At 38.4% G+C, this 19,194-nt stretch overlaps 2 protein-coding genes across 7 annotated transcripts in view; one reads left to right on the top strand and one right to left on the bottom strand.

The window, feature by feature from the left end:
- Window positions 1-9,868, top strand: part of LOC125923200 (histone PARylation factor 1) — a 29,872-nt gene extending 20,004 nt beyond the window's left edge. Inside the window, exons 6-8 of the mRNA XM_049631328.1 lie at window positions 2,487-2,574; window positions 7,229-7,401; window positions 9,613-9,868. Of these exons, the coding sequence (XP_049487285.1) occupies window positions 2,487-2,574; window positions 7,229-7,401; window positions 9,613-9,744 (393 nt within the window). The 3' untranslated portion in view covers window positions 9,745-9,868. The remainder of the gene's footprint in view (window positions 1-2,486; window positions 2,575-7,228; window positions 7,402-9,612) is intronic.
- A 7,559-nt stretch (window positions 9,869-17,427) lies between these two features.
- Window positions 17,428-19,194, bottom strand: part of CLCN3 (chloride voltage-gated channel 3) — a 94,475-nt gene continuing 92,708 nt past the window's right edge. For all 6 annotated transcript variants that reach the window (XM_049631317.1, XM_049631315.1, XM_049631319.1 and 3 more), the window contains one exon: window positions 17,428-18,403. In XM_049631317.1, the coding sequence (XP_049487274.1) occupies window positions 18,245-18,403 (159 nt within the window). In that variant the 3' untranslated portion in view covers window positions 17,428-18,244. The remainder of the gene's footprint in view (window positions 18,404-19,194) is intronic.

The following is a 19,194-nucleotide window of genomic DNA, read 5'->3' as shown; positions in this document are numbered from 1 at the left end:
GGTCCATAGTCGTTTAAAGTGGCTGCGTGTGTATTGTTTTTCTTTGCTGGCTTTTCATTTTGTGGAGTTTTTATTTTCTTTGTTTGCGAAACTACCCACTACAAGTTAAGCTAGGGTACATACATTCCCACCAAGCAATGTAGGAGTGCCTGTTCTCCCTATACTTTTGCCACTGCTGTGTGTTAGCAGACCCTATTAGCCTTTTCCATTTGCATGAGCGTAAAATGATATGTCGTTTATAAGCATTTCTTTGATTATAAAGGACATTAAATACTTTTCACTTATCTACTGGCCATTTGTATTTCTTTGGTGAACTGCTTGAACTTTGGCCATTTTTCTGTCAGGGTTAGAATTTACATTTTCTTGTGTTTTAATTTGGATGTTAGTCTTTTCCTTTTAAGACTCCTTTATAGTTTGAAGACATTACTCTTATTTTGTTGTAATGTTTGTTTATTTTTGAGAGAGAAAGAGCAAGCAAGCGCATGAGTAGGGAGGGGCAGAGAGAGAGGAAGACACAGAATCCAAAGCAGGCTCCAGGCTCTGAGCTCTAAGCACAGAACCCAACGTGGGGCTTGAACTCATAAACCGTGAGATCATAACATGAGCTGAAGTCGGATGCTTAACTGAGTCACCCAGGCACCCCACATTAATCTTATTTTTATTATATATATTGCAGGTATTTTTTATGAGTATCTTTTATTCTTGATTTTTACATGACTTTTTAAATTTTATGTAGTTAAATCTATAAATAAATCTCTAAAATTATTAAAAATATTTGCCTTTTCTTCTAGTAGATTTATGGTTTTATTTTTACATTTAATCCTGAAATCCAACTGCAGATTATTTTGGTATAAAGAGTAAGATATAAATATGACTTTTTTTCCAAATGGTGAGCTGTTTCCTGAGAACTTCTTTTGAATAATCTGTACCTTCTGTTACTTAAGAAAGATAATGAGGGGTGCCTGGGTGACTCAGTCGGTTAAGTGTCCGACTTCAGCTCAGGTCGTGATTTCATGGTTCGTGAATTTGAGCCCAGAGTCAGGCTCTGTGCTGGTAGCTCAGAGCCTGAGCCTAATTCAGGTTCTGTGTCTCCCTTTCTCTCTGCCCCTCCCCCACTTGCAGGCGCGTGCGCGCTCTCTCTCTCTCTCTCAAAAATGAATAAACATTAAAAAAAATTTTTAACAAGAAAGATAATGAAAGGTGCAAGAGAGTGGGGTCATCTGAGTGAAATATGAAATAGGTTTTAAGATATAGAGACTTAGGTGAGAAGACTTTAAAATGAACAAGTTTTGGGCTTGTGTCCTTCTGCCTTGGGGATTTTCACTGGCCTGCACAAATAAGTGTGACATTTGAAGTGGTTGTTTTGTTGAGGAAAGACCTAATAAGGCCACTGTTGTGAATAAAAAGAAGAATATCGATGGGAAGGGTTACGGTGGTAGTTGTGGTTGGGCCTGTTCTTGTCTTTGAAGATTACTGCTTAATAAAAGATCACTAGTTATGTTTGTGCTTCTGGAAAGGGCACCACAAAACTGGAAACTGCTCTATTTGGGGGAAGTTTGCAAAAACAAGCTTGAATTTTCCAGGTGAAAATGGGGGACCTGAACTTGGCAAGATGGACAAGAGGAATTCTGTTCCACCACATTTTCCTGCTAAGAGAAACTATTCCTTGTCCTCTTAGGCTCAGTTCCTTATGCTTCTTACCTAGAAAATACATGGACTTAAGAGGAAACTTAATATTCTGGCTTGCCTCTTCTGGATAGGATGCATTGGCATTCCTCCTTATCAAATCAGGCTACAGACTTCTGTGTGGATGCCACGATTAGTAAAAGCCAGTTTCATTGCTCTGTCATTTCTTCGTGGATTTGACTTTTAGCTAATTTTGAAGAAATTTTTGCTGTGGACTCCAAATTTACTGAAATAAAATGTCATTCAGTGTTACATTTGGACACAAGTGTTGAGGGTTTGGGGTGCCTGGGTGGCTCAGTCGGGTTAAGTATCCTACTTCAGCTCAGGGCTCTGTGCTGACAGCTGAGAAGCTGGAGCCTGCTTCAGATCCTGCGTCTCCCTCTCTCTCTGCCCCTCCCCCACTTGTGCTCTGTCTCTCTCTCAAAATATAAACAAACATTAAAAATTTTTGGGGCGCCTGGGTGGCGCAGTCGGTTGGGCGTCCGACTTCAGCCAGGTCACGATCTTGCGGTCTGTGAGTTCGAGCCCCGCGTCAGGCTCTGGGCTGATGGCTCGGAGCCTGGAGCCTGTTTCCGATTCTGTGTCTCCCTCTCTCTCTGCCCCTCCCCCGTTCATGCTCTGTCTCTCTCTGTCCCAAAAATAAATAAAAAAAAAAACGTTGAAAAAAAAAAAATTAAAAAAAAAAATTTTTGTAAAGTGTTGAGGGTTTGTATGTATGCATTTATTTTGGCGAGTTTGTCGTTATCTACCATGTCTATTTTGTCTGTTTACCAATTGATTTTATGTTTTTCTAAATTTAGGTTGTGACAAAGACCTTCCACGGTGCAGGCTTGGTTGTCCCAGTAGATAAAAATGATGTTGGGTACAGAGAACTCCCTGAAACAGATGGTAATGTATTTCTTATGTAAACATATGAGGAAGGTTTTCCTTCTATTGAGAAGTAGGTAAGTATGCCTTTTGTGGGACAGTCACTAAATCTTAGGGATAAAGAACAAGCTCAGGTTTTAGTGTCACGTCTGAATTAAAAATGGGTTTATAGCTGTGTAACCTTAAGCAAATTATTTAACCTCACTAAACCTTGTCTTTTCATCTGTAAAATGGTTAATAATGGTGAATACCATTCATGTATAGGGATGTTTGAAGTGTAAAGCATGTGTAAGGTGCTTATTAGCATAGTGCTTGCCCAAAATTTAGTCCTGTCTGAAAAAATTTTCATCTGTATATAAGACTGTTTAGCTTTCAGAAGCCCGAGATCCTGAACTACTTTGTTTATAAGTACAAAAACTCTTTGAAAATGGACTGTTTATACACAAAATCTATTTATTGCTATTTTGAATAAAGGGGGAAAAAATCACTTCTCAACTTTCTCCTCTCCTCCATTCCCTTACTTTGAAGAGCCTTGTTGGCATTCCTTTATTTACCATCCTTTTCTTAGAGGGATAATATTTAGAGAGAAAGCAGAATTAGCACTTCCTCAAGAAAGAACCAAGTATTCCTGCCCAACGCATATAATATTGGTCATTCATTTCTCAGAACAGAACTAAGCACCTTGGTTTATAGTCTCTGGGGTTGGCACTTGGAAATTTGCATTTTTAATCAGTTCTCTAAAGCAGCTGTTCTCAAACCTTGTTGTGCAGTCTCCAGCCAAGATTAGAATGTCATCTATCACAACTATTCATGTGTAACTGTTTTTGCCATGCCCCTACCACTTTCAGGGACTTCTGTGGGGAAAATGAATATGGCTGAGCTGTATAATAAATATAAGCACCAGCCACCATGGCTACTGAGCACTTTGTATGTGGCTAGCGCAGTTGAGGAGCTAGATTTGTAATTTTGCTTGATTTTAATTCATTTAACTTTAAAAACTGAAAATTTTTTATACTGATTATATGTTGAAATGCTACTATTTGGATATGATGGGTTAAATATCTTAATGTTAGTTTCACATATTTCTTTAATATGGATACTAGAAAAAATTTAATTACATAGGTAACCCACGCTTTATTTGTTGGACAGGCTACTCTGTCCCTGTCCTCTTTGAAGTCAGAGGTGATCCATCTGTAATGGGGAAGGCATATAGGCTCTAGCTGCTTACCGTTCAGTCTTCTGCTTATGCTCTAATCTTCTGCCTACCTGTGTGCTAGTGCATTTGCAGCTTTATAAAGTAGAATCATGGTCTTGTTTGGGAAAGGCTGAGAATGTTGTAGATACAGGAGTCACTAAAACTTAAGGCGTGGTAAGTATTAAATTGTAGTACCCTGGAGTAAACCTTATTACCCTCCCCTGGTTGTGGTTCTATATTATGTCCAAGATTATTTTTATTTATCTCTACTTTTTTCTACCATTCTAGACATTAGATCCTTCTGTGGTTTAATGATTTTTGATTGAGAAGTGCAGCAAGGCATAAAGTTAGGGACCTAATACATATTTTTTTCCTTCTCCTTTTTTTTTTTTTTTTTTTTGGGCCCAATATCATCTTTCTTTTTCCTAGGTAACCGTGGCAGGAAGTATAGTTGACTGGCAGTATGTTAATGTGTGACAGTGTTCAGGAGATGACAGTGTAGTCTGTTCCAAACGGTTTCCCTTTTGAAGCTGCTTAAACATAACATTCTAACCTGACAATTAAGATAACCATTTATTGGGGTGCCTGGGTGGCTCAGTTGGTTAAGCATCCAACTTTGGCTCAGGTCATGATCTCACAGTGTTTGAGTTCAAGCCCTGCGTCGGGTTCTGTGCTGACAGCTCAGAGACTGGAGCCTGTTTCGGATTCTGTGTCTCCCTCCCTCTCTGCCCCTCCCCTGCTTGTGCTTTCTCTCAAAAATAAACATTAAAAAAATTAAAAAAAATAAAGATAACCATTTATTGAGCAATTCATAAATATAGACTGTATCAATTGATGTATATATAGTAACCCTCACTCCACTCTTTAAAGTAGGTCTTATTTCCATTTTCACGTGGAAACTGGATTTCAGACTTGGGTCTTGCTGACTGTAAAGTGCTTGCTGCTAACTAAAGAATAATTACTTAGCTAGGGGCACCTGGGTGGCTCAGCCAGTTTAGCGTCCAACTCTTGGTTTCCGCTCAGGTCCTGATCTCATAGTGGTAGGATCTAGTCCTGCATTGGGCTCTGCACTGGGGTGCAGCCTGCTTACGATTCGCTCTCTCTCAATATCTCTTTCTTAATCTCTCCCTCTCTCTCTGCTCTTTCCCTGCTCACACACACATGTGCTCTCTCCCTCTCAAAAATTTTTATTTTAAAAATTATTAAAGAATAACTGCTTAGCTAGTTGTCTTTTACTTTGGCACAGCCACTGTGGCTTGGCTCAAGTGGTGGTATTCCAGTTGGTGGTAATAGAAGGGTAAAATAAGGGGCGCCTGGGTGGCTCAGTCGGATAAACATCTGACTTCAGCTCAGGGCATGATCTCACGGTTTGTGGGTTTAAGCCCCGCATCCGGCTCTGTGCTGACAGCTCGGAGCCTGGAGCCTGGAGCCTGCTTGGGATTCTGTGCCTCCCTTTCTGTGCCTCCCCCGCTCGCACTTGATCTCTTGTCTCTCAAAAATAAACATTAAAAAAAAATTTTTTTTAAAAAGGATAAAATAAGTATTGAAGCTCCTAAATCATTGTTTTGAATAGTAACATTTAAGACATTTTTGAGTAGTTAATTTAAGACTTCATTTAGGTATTAAGTTTGGGCTTCTGTTAAGTGAAATTTTGTGGAAGTTTTTATTGGTGGAAGAACATATTTTTCTTCACACTGGTGGAGAGCTGAGTATTTACATCTCTGTTCTTTAGTATTTTAGTAGCTCAGTAATTGTTATAAATTGCTTATTCTTTTGTAGTCCATTTATGACTTGCCTGAAGTGAAAGTAGAAGACATCAGAAAAGGGATAAACTTTAAATATGAAGGTCTTCGCTTCCACGCCAACTCTAATTGAGTTGTAGTGGCTGCCTGGAGCACTGTGGTGAGATTCTAAGGTCTCAGCTACATCTTCCCTGGGTGCAGGAAGGAACCCCTTGTTTTCCATCCTTAAGAAGGTTTTTGATGGAGACCTAATCTGTTTCCTGGAAATGACTGGCACTGATTTTTTTCTCAAGAAAAGGAAGCTTATGAAGTTTATATAAAATCTTTTTAAAAGTTTCAAACCAATAAATATGTCACCTATTTATAGCCGGGAACATAGGTGGTGAGTGTAATTTTGGTCAGTGTGATACGGATCTACCAAATGTGGGAAAAGGAACAAAAGTACATTTTGTGATCTCACATACAGCATACGTTCTGTACAGTTGGTGCAACTGAGTCAAACATATTCATATTCAGAGGTTAGAAACCCTAGTATTTCTTTACCACTCTTAATAATAGGTAGTATGAATAGAATATTGTGCCTTATACATATAACTTAAAATCATGTACCATGCTTAGGTGTGACTGTTCATGTTCTAACGAATTTTCCTCTCCCCCCAATATAGGAGCCACTTGGTTTAGAAATGTGTCTTTGTTGGTTTAAGTAACATCCATTATTTTCATTATTGGATTATCCTCATGGAAGTAGTTTATCAAAAAGGTATAGTCTGTCAAGAAGGAAGTTAATTAGATACTGTTCAGTACCTTCATTCTCATATGTATCCTGAGATCTGATGCACACTGGCATCCAGAAAGTGGAAAAAAAAAAAAAAAAAAAAAAAAAAAAAGTTGAAAGCTCTCCCAAAAATGTTAAACCACTGACTTTTTAGAGAAAATTTCTAACGTTTATCTATGTTCTTATATCAAATTACAGTTTGGGAAAGGTTTAATTCGGCAATGATTTTTTTTTTTAAGTTTATTTATTTTGAGAGTGAGTGTGTGCACACTCGTCTGTGAGAGGGGCAGAGAGAGAATCCCAAGAAGGCTCTGAACTGTCAGCGCTGAGCCTGGCATCGGGCTTAAACCCATGAACCGTGAGATCATGACCTGAGCCAAATCAAGAGTCAGATGCTTAACAGACCGAGCCAACCAGGTGCCCCTTGGCAAGGATTTCTTATATTGTTGTCTTTTTCTATGCATGTATCTTTTTAGTAGAATACATAGGACAGGGCAAAAAGGAGTAAACTTTATGGTCTGTTTTGATTTTTTGTTGTTTTAATCCAATTCCTAATATGAACTAGCCTGGAGGTGGGCTACATAAGGTCTCTGTTTGTGCCATATATTTTGGTTTTTTCCAACAAGTTAAGATGGAAAAAGATTCTTCGTGTGAGGGCAGTTAAAACAGGGTGGGTCAGGTTTGTCCAGTTTGCTGATCCATGGACTAAAGCTACTGAAAATCTTTGAAAGCTTATATATCATGGTCACAACTAGATCCACGGTAAAATAGTCTCAGTTTGCTAAAAATCTTTTTCGTTAGGCCATTTTTATCTTAAGAGAAATTATAAGATTGCCATTCTAAATTATAGTGCCACCCAAAGTGGTATCTGTTGTACAAAAACTGATCAGGAAAAACCCAACTTAGTATCTTTTTACCTTTGATGATGGGTGATCATCTTTTTATATCCTTGGTTTCTTACAGCCAACCTCAAGAAAATTTGCAAGACAATTGTTGAGGCACCAAGTGATGAGGACAGACTAAAAGCTTTTGCTCCCATTCAGGAGATGATGACTTTTGTGCAGTTTGCTAACGATGAATGTGATTATGGGATGGGGCTTGAGCTGGGAATGGATCTCTTTTGTTATGGCTCACACGTGAGTAAAAACTCTACCTCCCAACCATCACCAGACCTTCCTTCCTTTCCCCACCCTGGCCCACATACGGGCATACTCAAGTATGAGCATGGGTAGGATGTAAATACAGCTTATGTTTCAGAATGAACTTTGGGATAAGCAGATGTCTGAAAACATTTATTTCAAATTCATCTTGTATTCTGCCAAAGGTGGATACCAAGATTATTTGCCTTCAGGTTTACATTTAAGTGAATTTACTTATTAGATGCTTATATATGTATTTACTTATATATGCCCTTTAGTTGGGTATGTGTGTGGGTATGTACACACATCTTTCCTGGGGCTCCGTTTGTTTTTCCGTCATGGTGGGGGGGTACTTGTTGCTACACTTGAATTCCTAGATGAAGAATAGATACTGCAGTAGTCCCCCCCCCCCCCCCCCGCCAACCCCCACCCCGCCTTATCCCCGGTTTCACTTTTGGCAGTTTCAGTTACCCACAGTCAACTGTGGACCAGAAGCAGATGATCCTCCTGAGATATTATCAGAAGGGCAGTAGTAGCCTAACACTATATCACTATATAGTGATACATATCACATCACAATGCCTACATCATTCACCTCACTGCATCTTATGTTGGCATTTTATCATGTCACATCATCATAAGGAGGATTAGTACAGTATTTTGAAAGTTACCAGATTCATATAGAATTATAACCATATATCCTAATAGAAGCTATTTTATTCTTGTTAATCTCTTACCATGCCTAATTTATGGAAAAACATAGAATATATAGGGTTTATAGTTTTAGGCATCCACTGGGGGTCTTGAAACCTAACCCTTGTGAATAACGGGGGCAGGGTGGGGGGCTACTGTGTCTTAAAATAGGCTTTAAATGAAATTATTTAAAACAGGAGGGGTTTTTTGTTTTTTGCTTTTTTTTTTTAATCATGAACTTTGCTTATTCAATAGGAAAAACCTACTTAACAGTTAACACAGTGTTTATTCGCCATAGCTGCCTAAAGGTGTAGAGGCTGTAACCTATTTCTGGGGCTAAACTGTTTGGTTTTAAATCACATCTTCCCCACCTAGTAGCTGTGTAAGACTGGGCAGTTTTTCCAACACTGTCGTATCTGTGTCCCTTAGCTATAAAATGCCTGCACACATGCACAGACCTTCCTCATTTAACCTGCCGTGTCACCTACCAAGCTGTTCTGTAGACAGCTGTAAAGACCAAGACTAAACGAGCAGCTCTGTAACTTCACATATCACAACCACCTGGAGGGCCTGTTCAAACACAGATGGGTGTACTGCCCTCCTCCTCCCCCACCAGTTTTGATTGAGTTATTGGGTGAGTCTTCTGAATTTGGACTTCTGACCAGTTACCAGGTTAAGCTGATCCACTGGGCAAGGGAGTCTATTTTGAGAACTCTGCTCTAAACCATATTACTGTATTTCTCTGCCTACCTTACATATGGTTATTAGTAAAAATAAAATGTTTAACAGCCAGAATCATAGTCATTAGCCAATCACAATAATGCCAGGCCTCCCAACAAGCATGAATCACTGTAATTGAAAATGGTTGTGAGAACTGAAGAACATGTGAACAGGTTTGGCACAGTACTTAGCATAGAGTAAGTGTTAAATGTTAATAAAAGCAGTGCCAGTTTCTCTTCAAGTGTGTGTATATGTAATAGCAGTAGTCAAGTCACTTGATAAACCTAAGGCAGTGACGTAAGGGGTGGAGCAGGGTTCCATGGTGTGTGGAGGAGAGAGAATTTGAAGATAAAAGGGAGGGAATAAGTGAGATTTGAAAACTCAAATCCAGCATACCTATTCTTATAGTATCAACTAAGGGAAAATAATGATTTAAAATCTTAACTGGTCGGGATACACTACAGCAGGGAAAAGCATTTGAGCTTATAGTTGGGGGAAGTAAAAAGGATGATAAACCTTATCTAAGGTTTATCTAAGGGAATAAGGAAACTTACAATTTTTAGATTTCTTCTGAATTGTCTTCAAGATGTGCCATCAGTCTTTTAGAACTACAAGACTGCCTCTTGGACAGAATGCTAAGTGCCTGTGTCATTTTACTGTTCCTAGTCAACTGAGAAAGTAGCTAAAACAACGGGAGAGTATGCTTTGTTAAACGAGCTTTTGCAGGGCTTGTTTTGCTACTCAGTAGGGCATCTGCTATATTCTTGCTTAATGTTATGTTCTTTTGTTTTTCAGTATTTTCATAAAGTTGCTGGCCAGCTTTTACCTCTTGCATATAATCTGTTGAAGAGGAATCTCTTTGCAGAAATTATTGAAGATCATCTGGCAAACAGAAGTAAAGAGAACATAGACCAACTTGCAGCATGAATGAGAATTGGCTTTCTTTTGGTGTACAATATTTTAAAGCATAAGTGTTAAACTTGTGAATTTTTTGTTTTTAAGGAATACAGAAAATAAATTGATGGAAATATTTACTAAAAACTTGTATAAAGTTCTAGCTGGTTTCTTTCTTGTGCTGTAAGACGGTCAGTCATCTAAATGGTGATGCCCTAATTACATGTGAAAGGCAACCAAGGTTGTCCTCTGACATGTCACAGGAAGTCACTGTCTACTGCCTTTAACATGTGGGCACTAAAAATTTATTTCTCAGACTAGAATTAATAGCCATAGCTTTAAGTACTGCATTTATGGGGGTGCCTGGGTGGCTCAGTCGAGCATCCAACTCTTGATTTCAGCTCAGGTCATGATCCCAGGATTGTGGGATCAAGCCGTGCATCAGGCTCAGCACTGCTTAAGATTCTGTCTTCCTCCCTTCCTCCCTCTTTCTTAAAAAAAAGGAGGGTGGGGTGGTGGGGAGGACACAGGAAAAGCAAACTTGGAAGGTACCTGACCCCAGACGTACCACAGCTGCATTTTAACAGTGATTCATCCAAGTGATTCATATGTAGTCTGGGTACCTATTAGGTATATTCTGTAAAGCGGTTCTTGGACTCACTGTATTTACTAATCAATATAGCAGAGAATATTGATATACAGTATAGTATACTAATCACTAGACCATTAATTTAGATTTTAAGGTTTTCTACAAATTCTGTCAGTGGATTTCTAGTACAAATCTGGATACAACTGTGTTTTATCAGATTCACATCCTCTTTAAACCTGAAAAAATGTCCTTCACCTTAAAAATAGCAAACCATGAAATGTAAAATAGCAAACCGGGGATTGAGCTGAAGAGCATAAACTTTTCCCCCTTCTTAGGAAGTTAAAGGTAAGAAAGCCCTTAGGTCCTCAAATAACCCCCACATTTTGCAGAAGATTGACTTGACTTACCCAAAGAACTTTTGTTGAACAGCCAGTCTCCAAATTCACTTACTCTGTCAGCTGCCTCCTTAAAATAACTTGAGATCCTTAACTCTTTTTCATCTGAAGCATGAGATAATTATAAGCACTTTCAGCCAGGATTTTTAATATGAGTAGCTTGTCTCATCTTCCCATTTAGGCTATAAGCTTTTTAAGAACATACATTTTATCAGTATATATTTCCCTCAGTAATGCAAACCTTTGAATATATATGTATTTGTTGAATAAAATGACCTTATTCCATACTGCTGGATGCCAGATAAAAATCACACTAGCAAGACTTGGGAAACTACTTTGAGATGCCCTTAAGAATTCTCAGACAACAGAATGTCTTCGGTCAAAAATCTCTACTACAGCCTATACCTAGTATCTGCTCTTCCCATGGCCCACATGCTGCCTTTGTAGGCTATTAAGATGCTTTCTTAGAGACATTTTATGTAACAGCTTACTTCGCCAAACTGGAAAGATCTTTTTATCTTCCCTTACATTACTGTACCAGAACTTTTATATAGTTCTGATGGGGAAGTATCAAGAGGTTTTAAAGAACGGCCACATTTCAGCTTCATAAGAATCTGTAGGTCCTGGACCCATCTAAACTGTTAGCTGGTTTATATTAAAAAGATTACATTAGCTCACACATACTTTGATTAGAAAAGGTGACCGAATCACATTTGGTCTTAATCGAACATTTTAGAAGCTCTTGAGCTTTTTCCTTCAGATTTCTTTAGTTTCTAAGATACTTAATATTGGGGACAGTATTTAAAAATAGTTAAATCTTTTAAATACTGATTATTCAAATAAATTCAAATACCTTATATCAAACCAATCTGCCTGGCTTGAAATACTAGATTCCTTAAATTTTGCCATTTCTTGATCCTATAGTTTCATACAGTTTAGCTTTTTAAAAATATGCGTTCTTGTGATCAATAATACGGATTCAAACAGGATTTCTTATCAAGGAACAAATTAGAATGAAGGGGGACAAAAAAAAGATCAGCTTTTCATCCATTCCTTACACAGACCTAACATGAATGTGTATTTTCAGAAAGCTGGGTGCAACAGCCAAGATTGAATTGGAAACCAATGCCAAGAATATGGCCGTTATAATTTGGATACTATAGTTGTGGATTTATAGTCTCAAATTCCCAACTTGTATCAGAGGGCTGGAAACATTTCAGGAGGTACTGACCTTCCAACTATGGAACAATTTTTCATTGAAGAGTAAGCTCCTTACAATACTGAACCTTTTTCTCTCACTGGAGCACAGTCCGCTGAAACCTAGTTTGCTAAATATTTTTATCCTCCTGGGATGTGGCCAACAGCTCTGGTAGCTTCTAAATGCTGCCTACTTTTCTCTGAGAACCCATACATTCTAAGTGCCTTTACTCATGAATGAAGCCCCTTGACCCAGTAAGAATTTAACAGAAAATCACTATCCAACTCAAATTTAGCTAAGTTCGCTCCTGGAGCTTATTAATAACTTTCTAGATGACCTCTCAAATATATGTAGAAAGATACACCCAAGGAAATCAATAAAAGCTCTAAAACTTTATCCAAGGTAGTGCTACAAACCGTGTGCTCACAATGACAAATACCCAATATCTATGCAGATGATCCTTCCGATAACCTAAATCTCATAGTTTATTCGGTGACCTAGAACAGGGGTCAACAAACCGGGGCTGAGGGCCAAATCTGGCCCACTCATTTTTGTAAATAAAATTTTATGGAGAAACAGCCACACCCGCTCATTTGCATATTATGTGGGCCTACAATGGCAGAGTGGTTGCAGCAGAGAGACTGTAAGACCCAGAGCCTAAAATATTTACTATCTGGCACTTCACATAAGAAAATTTGCTGACCCCTGATCTAGACAGGGCCCCACTTTAGCCATCAACTCTAAAGTCACACCCTAGCCCTTGTCAGCACCAACAAACCCCCCATAATCAACCTCAAGCATCCTACTGTCCAAGACATCAGCACCCATCTTTTCATCTCTTCCTCCAGTCCCCAGCTCCAACCATTTTCCAACCCCACCACAACCTACAACAATTCACCGATCTAACAGCCTTTTTCACTGTTCACATTCTTGCTTCCCTCTTCACCCAGCCCTTATATTCCACTCTCCATTATCATACTCCCACATCTACTCCACTGCCCCCTCTCTCTTTAGTTGTACTTATGTTCCGAACTTAAGCTTGATAAAAAGCCGCCTACTCCTACTTCTGCTCAGTATCCGGGGGTTAGGGGAAAAAATACAACCATGATAATGGGCCTCCTTTTAACCTCAAGTTGGTCATGCTGCTGCCCATTGATACCCCTACTTTTGCATCTTCTCTCAAACACACACCACCTCCCAGCCCTCGGTTTATTTGAGAAAAAACAAACTTCCACAAAATCTCACCACACTACCAACTACCTGATATACTCTGCCTTTTCCACATTGCTACGAATGGTGCTCAATGTCCCCACTATGTGCACAAGATGCCATCCCCTCCTGCCTACTCAAGGACCTCTCCTTAATCAATTTTCCCTCCCAAACATTCCCATAAACAACACAAGTCATAATATCCTGCATCTTAAAAACTCTATTATCACACATCCTGTTTTTCAAAAACTCCAGAAGAGTTGGGAGAAGCTGCCTTCAATTGCTTTCAATTCTGTTAAACCCATTCCCATCAGACTATTGCCTGATCTCACTGAACCTGCTTTGGTAAAAGTTGTCCATTATCTCCACACTGGGCAACTATCAGTCCCCATTTACTTCACTGATCAGCAACAACCAAAAACTTGATTCTCCTTGAAACTATTACTCACTTGCCTTAAGGGGAATACCTTTCTCTTAAAGGCACCCCTCTTCACCCTACCTCATTGGCTGCTCCCTCTTTTGCTGGCCCCTCATGTCCTCAAATCTAAATATACACATACGTCAATGCTCAGTCCCTCCCTGGCCACTTAATCCCATGTGATTTCATCCTGACTCAGGATGATGATACCTCCCACACTTTCTTAGGTCTCTCAGGCTGGACCTTTCTTCCAGAACTTGAATCTCATATATACAACTGCCTATTTGACATCCCCACTTGGAAGTCAAAAAGACTTAAAATTTCATGTCTAAAACCAAAATTCCTTACAACCTCAAATCTATTCTTCCTAACGTCCTTACCAATTCAGTCAGTGGTCATTCTTCTGTAGTTACTCAGGCCAAAAGCCTTGGAGACACCCTTTACTCCTCATGTATCACTCCACACTCAATCCATTAGCAAATCCTGTCTAGCCCACCTCCAAAATGTCTAGAAACCAGCCACTTCAATGACCTTCACCAGTTCCAGTCAGGTTCAAGCCTCTGTATCTTACCTTGATTATTCCGAGAGCCTTCTAATTGGTCTTCCTGCTCCCACCCCTACCCAATATAGTCTATCCCCAACAAGCAGCCAGAGATCATGTTAAGTCAGATCATGTCACTTTTCTGCCTCGCTGACTTACCATTTTATTCATAATTAAGTCAAATTCCTACACCCCCAACCTCTTTCCTCATTTCCCACCCCACTCCCCACTCCAGCCAGCGACCTACTTGGTATTCCCTATAACTGTCATGCATACCCTACCTCAGGATGTTTGCATATACTATTTCTTCTTTTTGGAACATTTTTCTTACAGATAACTATCATTCCCTCACTTTCTTTAGGATTCTGCTCAAATGTCACCTTATCCCTGAGGCCCTCTATAAAAATAGCATCTTCCCCATTACTTTTCTCCATTAGAATGGGAATTTTTGCCTGATTTATGTATGCCTATAATGGTGAGGGGCACACCAAAAAAAAAAAAAAAAAATTGCTGAACTAATTAACTTGTGATATTTATCACCATCTGACATACCATATATGTTTCTTCCCCTAATGGAATGTAAGCTTCAATGAATGATAGCACAGCATCTATCATACAGTAAGTACTTTTTAAAAAAGCAGTGGGCAGGGGAGGGGGGTGTCTGTGTGGCTCAGTTGGTTAAGTGTCTGATTTCGGCTCAGGTCATGATCTCATGGCTCTTGAGTTTGAGCTCTGCATCACGCTCTGTGCTGACAGCTCAGAGCCTGGAGCCTGCTTCAGATTCCGTGTCTCCCTCTTTCTCTGCCCCCACCCCAACTCGTATTCTCTCTCTCTCAAAAATAAATGAACATTAAAAAAAAAAGTAGCGAATGATCAAATAAAATGAATGATAAAAAAAATCTATCCTGGACTTTTTAGCAAGTGTTTGACTTTTTACTAAGAGTTTCATATTGGACTACTAAAATCTTTTAGGAATTCAAATGTTACCACCTCCTTTCAGGCAGTTCTCTTAGCAAATTTACAGAGTAATATTTTCAAAACATTTAAATCATTTACATGTTTTATCTATATGCTAACAGCATAATTTTTCTTTTTGAAAATAAACTGAAGTGAAACCTTGTGGTAAACCTGTGACTTCTCGCTGACAAGCGGAGGCTCTATTCTATTGCTGGAAGTATGTACATCCTGTTACTCAAGGCAACATCTATTCTCTCGTTGCTCCTTGCCTGCAAAGTATAGAAGTGGCTTTGTAACCTGAGAGACACACCTTATTTACCACCCCTCGGAGGCTGCGTGCCCCAGGCATATTGGCCTGCACTGCATAGAGCAGCAGTCAAGTGCGAGGACTGTTAGAGATATAATTAAAGGCCAAACCACACATTGTCATATAGATTTTAATAGATTTTTCTGATTAACTCATCACAGTAATCATTTTTACTGTAATGATATGCAGCTTTACTACACTAGTATAAATAAAAACAGATAAATACAGCTCTAGGCAACATCACAGATTAACAAACTAAGCATTCTTCATGAACCAAAACTGAAAACAATTATTAATAAGAGATGCTGACACCCTTGCCCATTCTCATCATACCTTCTGAAAAAGGGTACTCCAATAAGGCGCTCCACTGATTATATTGGTCAATTAATTTGCCAATTAGCCAGGCACATATATTTCATGGTCTCTAGTATTGCATCATTTGGTTGAAAAGCAGACACACCTCAACGTATCAAAAAGAAAAGTGGAATAGATAGTATTACCCAAGAAAACCACTGAATGCATTAAAGATATAACACTTTTCCTGTATTTTAGCAGTAAGACACATCAAGGGATAGAAATATACCGAGAAGAAAATTAATATCCACCTTGAATATCCACCCTGAAATGTCAGTCTGTGAAGCAGGATGGGCAATGAAAGAAGGACCTGAAATCAAAAAGGACTCATGGAAAATAAAATCCATGTGAGGTCTGATGTTATGAAGCTATCTGCAAAGAAACTAGTTTCTCCTTTGAAGGCTTATAACTCAAGAGAACCTATTCAATAGCCAATACTGAGGAGTTCACACTGCAGATACACTTAGGACAAGATACACGGGTAAGATACACAGAAGTATTGTTTAGAAAAGATTTCACTCTGGATGGCCAAATGAAGGGATCATTAAGAAAGCTTGAAGTTTGCCAAAGGGAGGAAATAAACTAAAATTCAAAATACTGATTTTAGGCAGATAGCAAAACTAAGAATATTCCATGAAATTCCTAAAATGTTGCTCAACTTTCAACTGTCATTCTAATATGGCTTCATGATCTAATAAAGCTTCAAGATCTTATAGATACATTATTTTTAAGAACTAGGAAGTGAAGAATCACTTCCAAAATGTAAAAACGGCTTATTGCCAGTTATGTTTCAGAAAATGTCTGTCTGCAAAAATTCATTTCCTACCAAAAATGCGTAAGCCCAGAATATTTAGGCCAGTCCTACAAGTAAACCTCCTTTGCTGATAGTGAATTAAGACCATGATCAAGACAGACATTTCCAAAAACAAAAATCCCAGACACACCCTAGGACATTTTCAACGCATCCTGCAAAACTCTGCACTGTGGATATTCAAAACAATACTCCCTGATGGATGTGACAAACCCAAAGACTCAAAGGTTATGTTCATATTAAAATTTTAACTGCTACCTTTGCAGTGGTTTTCAATTTTTTTTTCTTAAAAAAGGTTAATACCATTTAACTTTTGGTTTTAATCTGCAAAGTGATTTGTCATATTTTAACTTTCTAGTTAATGAGTCAAAATGTATACAGGTCAGAAGACATAATCCAGAGGATGGCAGTGAAAGATCAGAAAAAGGTTTATGTACACATTGAATCATAGACAAATAACCACAACCTCTTTTTAAACCCTTGTTCCCATTGTAAACTTTGTTCATAACTCCATATTTGTAAGTCTGAATTAGTCTATAAAAATCACATTAAAAAGGTAAAATTATTTAAGCGCGATATTAACTGATCTGTATTTTATAAATTTTAATCCATAAAAATATAAATAAGAATGGTAAATTTTTAAGAAAAGAAATATACATTTAGTGCAAGTTATGAATTACATTTCTTCTTCAGTGTCAGCAATAAAATATCTTGAGGAAAGAAAAATGATCTAATTTCAAGAAAAAAAAAAATTCCAGTGTTTAAACATGCAATTAATTCCAGATACAGCTAAACAGAATACTTCCTTCTCTTTACTGTCAAAGCAGCAGCATTTTGTTTCTTTATGCTGAACAGTACTTGTATATTATAGTAGTTTTAGAATAGAAAATTTGCATAAGACCAGGTCACATTATCCATAAAGTCTGAGCAGGAAAAAAAACAAAAAGAAAACTGTTTATCCTTAACAAGTCAAGTTTCATTGTTGTTGATTCTGAACCACAATGCACACAAGCGGAGAGCTTTTGTTCACACTTCATTCGAGATTTTACCTGTTTGATTAGCCTTTGTTGTGGTACATGAGACAGCTCCAAGCATTCAGCGATGGTACACACTACATGGTTAATGGCACAAGAAACACTCCCTTCTTGCGATGAAACTTCAGTAAAATCACAGTACATCTCAATATGAGAAAGGACTGTTTCAAAAGGGTACACCAATTTAAAGAGGTTTTGTTGCAGCTCAAGAGAGAAAGAGAGAGGGAGAGAGAGAGAGACAGAGAGAGAAATAAAAGCTCTTCTGGAATGTAGAAAGATAATGCTTAACTATATAAGTCATGAATTAAACAGAACAGTTTTGATACAAAAGGGCAAGACCCTGCAGTCTTATAGATGGCTCAATTCAAATAATCCCTCCAGAATAGGGACTGATAATGCGTCTTTGCAAAATGTTGGAGTAACCGGCCAGGTGCTCCAGGACTGCGGCGTCCTCTCCGTTGAGGCTCAAGCCTGCACTATCACGGCACGTCCTCAGCTGAATGCATCCAGTGCAGAACCACAGGAGATGATTTGCTGCTCTTGGTTAGATGGGGAAATACCTCACTCGTCTCCTTCTCTCTCTCCTTTCCCTCCCCAAACAACTCCTCCATGCCACCAGCATTATTTGCAAACCATGTTGCAAAAGCCTGGGTTTTACATTTTCCTTTTTTTTTTTTTTTTTTTTTAAAGGAGGAAAAAAAAGTAGACGACTCCTTCAGGTTAAAGAGTTGTGCTATTCAACAAATGAACTTCCTCTTCTGTTTCCTCTCTCTCCTCATCTATAGAATTCAGTTGAACATTATTGAAGCGGGGTCTTGGTTTGCCGTCTGGGCCATATGACGGAGGATATCTTTTTTTGTTATAATGCCAAGGAGGCGCCTGAAAGGAATAAGCAGAAGAGTGCTATTTAAATAAAAGGGAAAAGAAAAGAAGAGCTAAATCTATAGCTAACACTTTTTATTGACAGGAACAGAGCAAAGCAAGCATCGTGATTTTGAATTTTCAGAAAGTGTTTTACTGGTAAAGATAATTAAATTAGCCAGCAACCATCCTTTGATATAAAAGTATTATGGTCACTAATAAGACAATGTCCTTTCCACTGAGACTCTGAGGACTGCATGCCTCACTGAAGTAGAGGTATTCTGATTAATGTATGCCAACAAAAAAGTAACAAAAAAATGGGAGGACGTATAAAATAAGAGATGACACTGATCCCATTTGAGAAGGAAAATTAATTCCCATGACATCAAGAAAGCAGTAAAATGTCTGATGACCAAATCTCAATATTCCACGGTTTTAAAACCAAACTTAATCAACTTTAAAAAATAATGTAAAGATTGCCCAGTTGTATGCAGAATCTTCATGAAAGCACATACAATTGAGATAAAATGCATATAAAATGGTCAACAAAGAACTCTAATCCCAAACTTCAGAGCCCCAAGAATAAATCTATAAGACAACCCAAGTTTCTAGTACACACGTCAATGTTTTCCTCTTTTGATTTTGGCCAAAAAAGTTAAGATACAGTGCTTTTATGAAAGTCTTGGTTGTTAATGCTCACATTAAAAGATAGGTGAAAAATCAAGAAGCAGTCCTAAAAGATTATTATAGGTGAAGCAGAAAGCAGAATGAATGAGTAGCTATTTATTATTCTGGTTAGTAGTTTTTTA

This window comes from Panthera uncia, chromosome B1 (genome assembly GCF_023721935.1).
Source record: "Panthera uncia isolate 11264 chromosome B1, Puncia_PCG_1.0, whole genome shotgun sequence".
In the NCBI taxonomy this organism is placed as follows: Eukaryota; Metazoa; Chordata; class Mammalia; order Carnivora; family Felidae; genus Panthera; species Panthera uncia.
The sequence above is the reverse complement of the archived record's forward strand: the minus strand, read 5'-3'. Positions and strand labels throughout refer to the sequence as shown.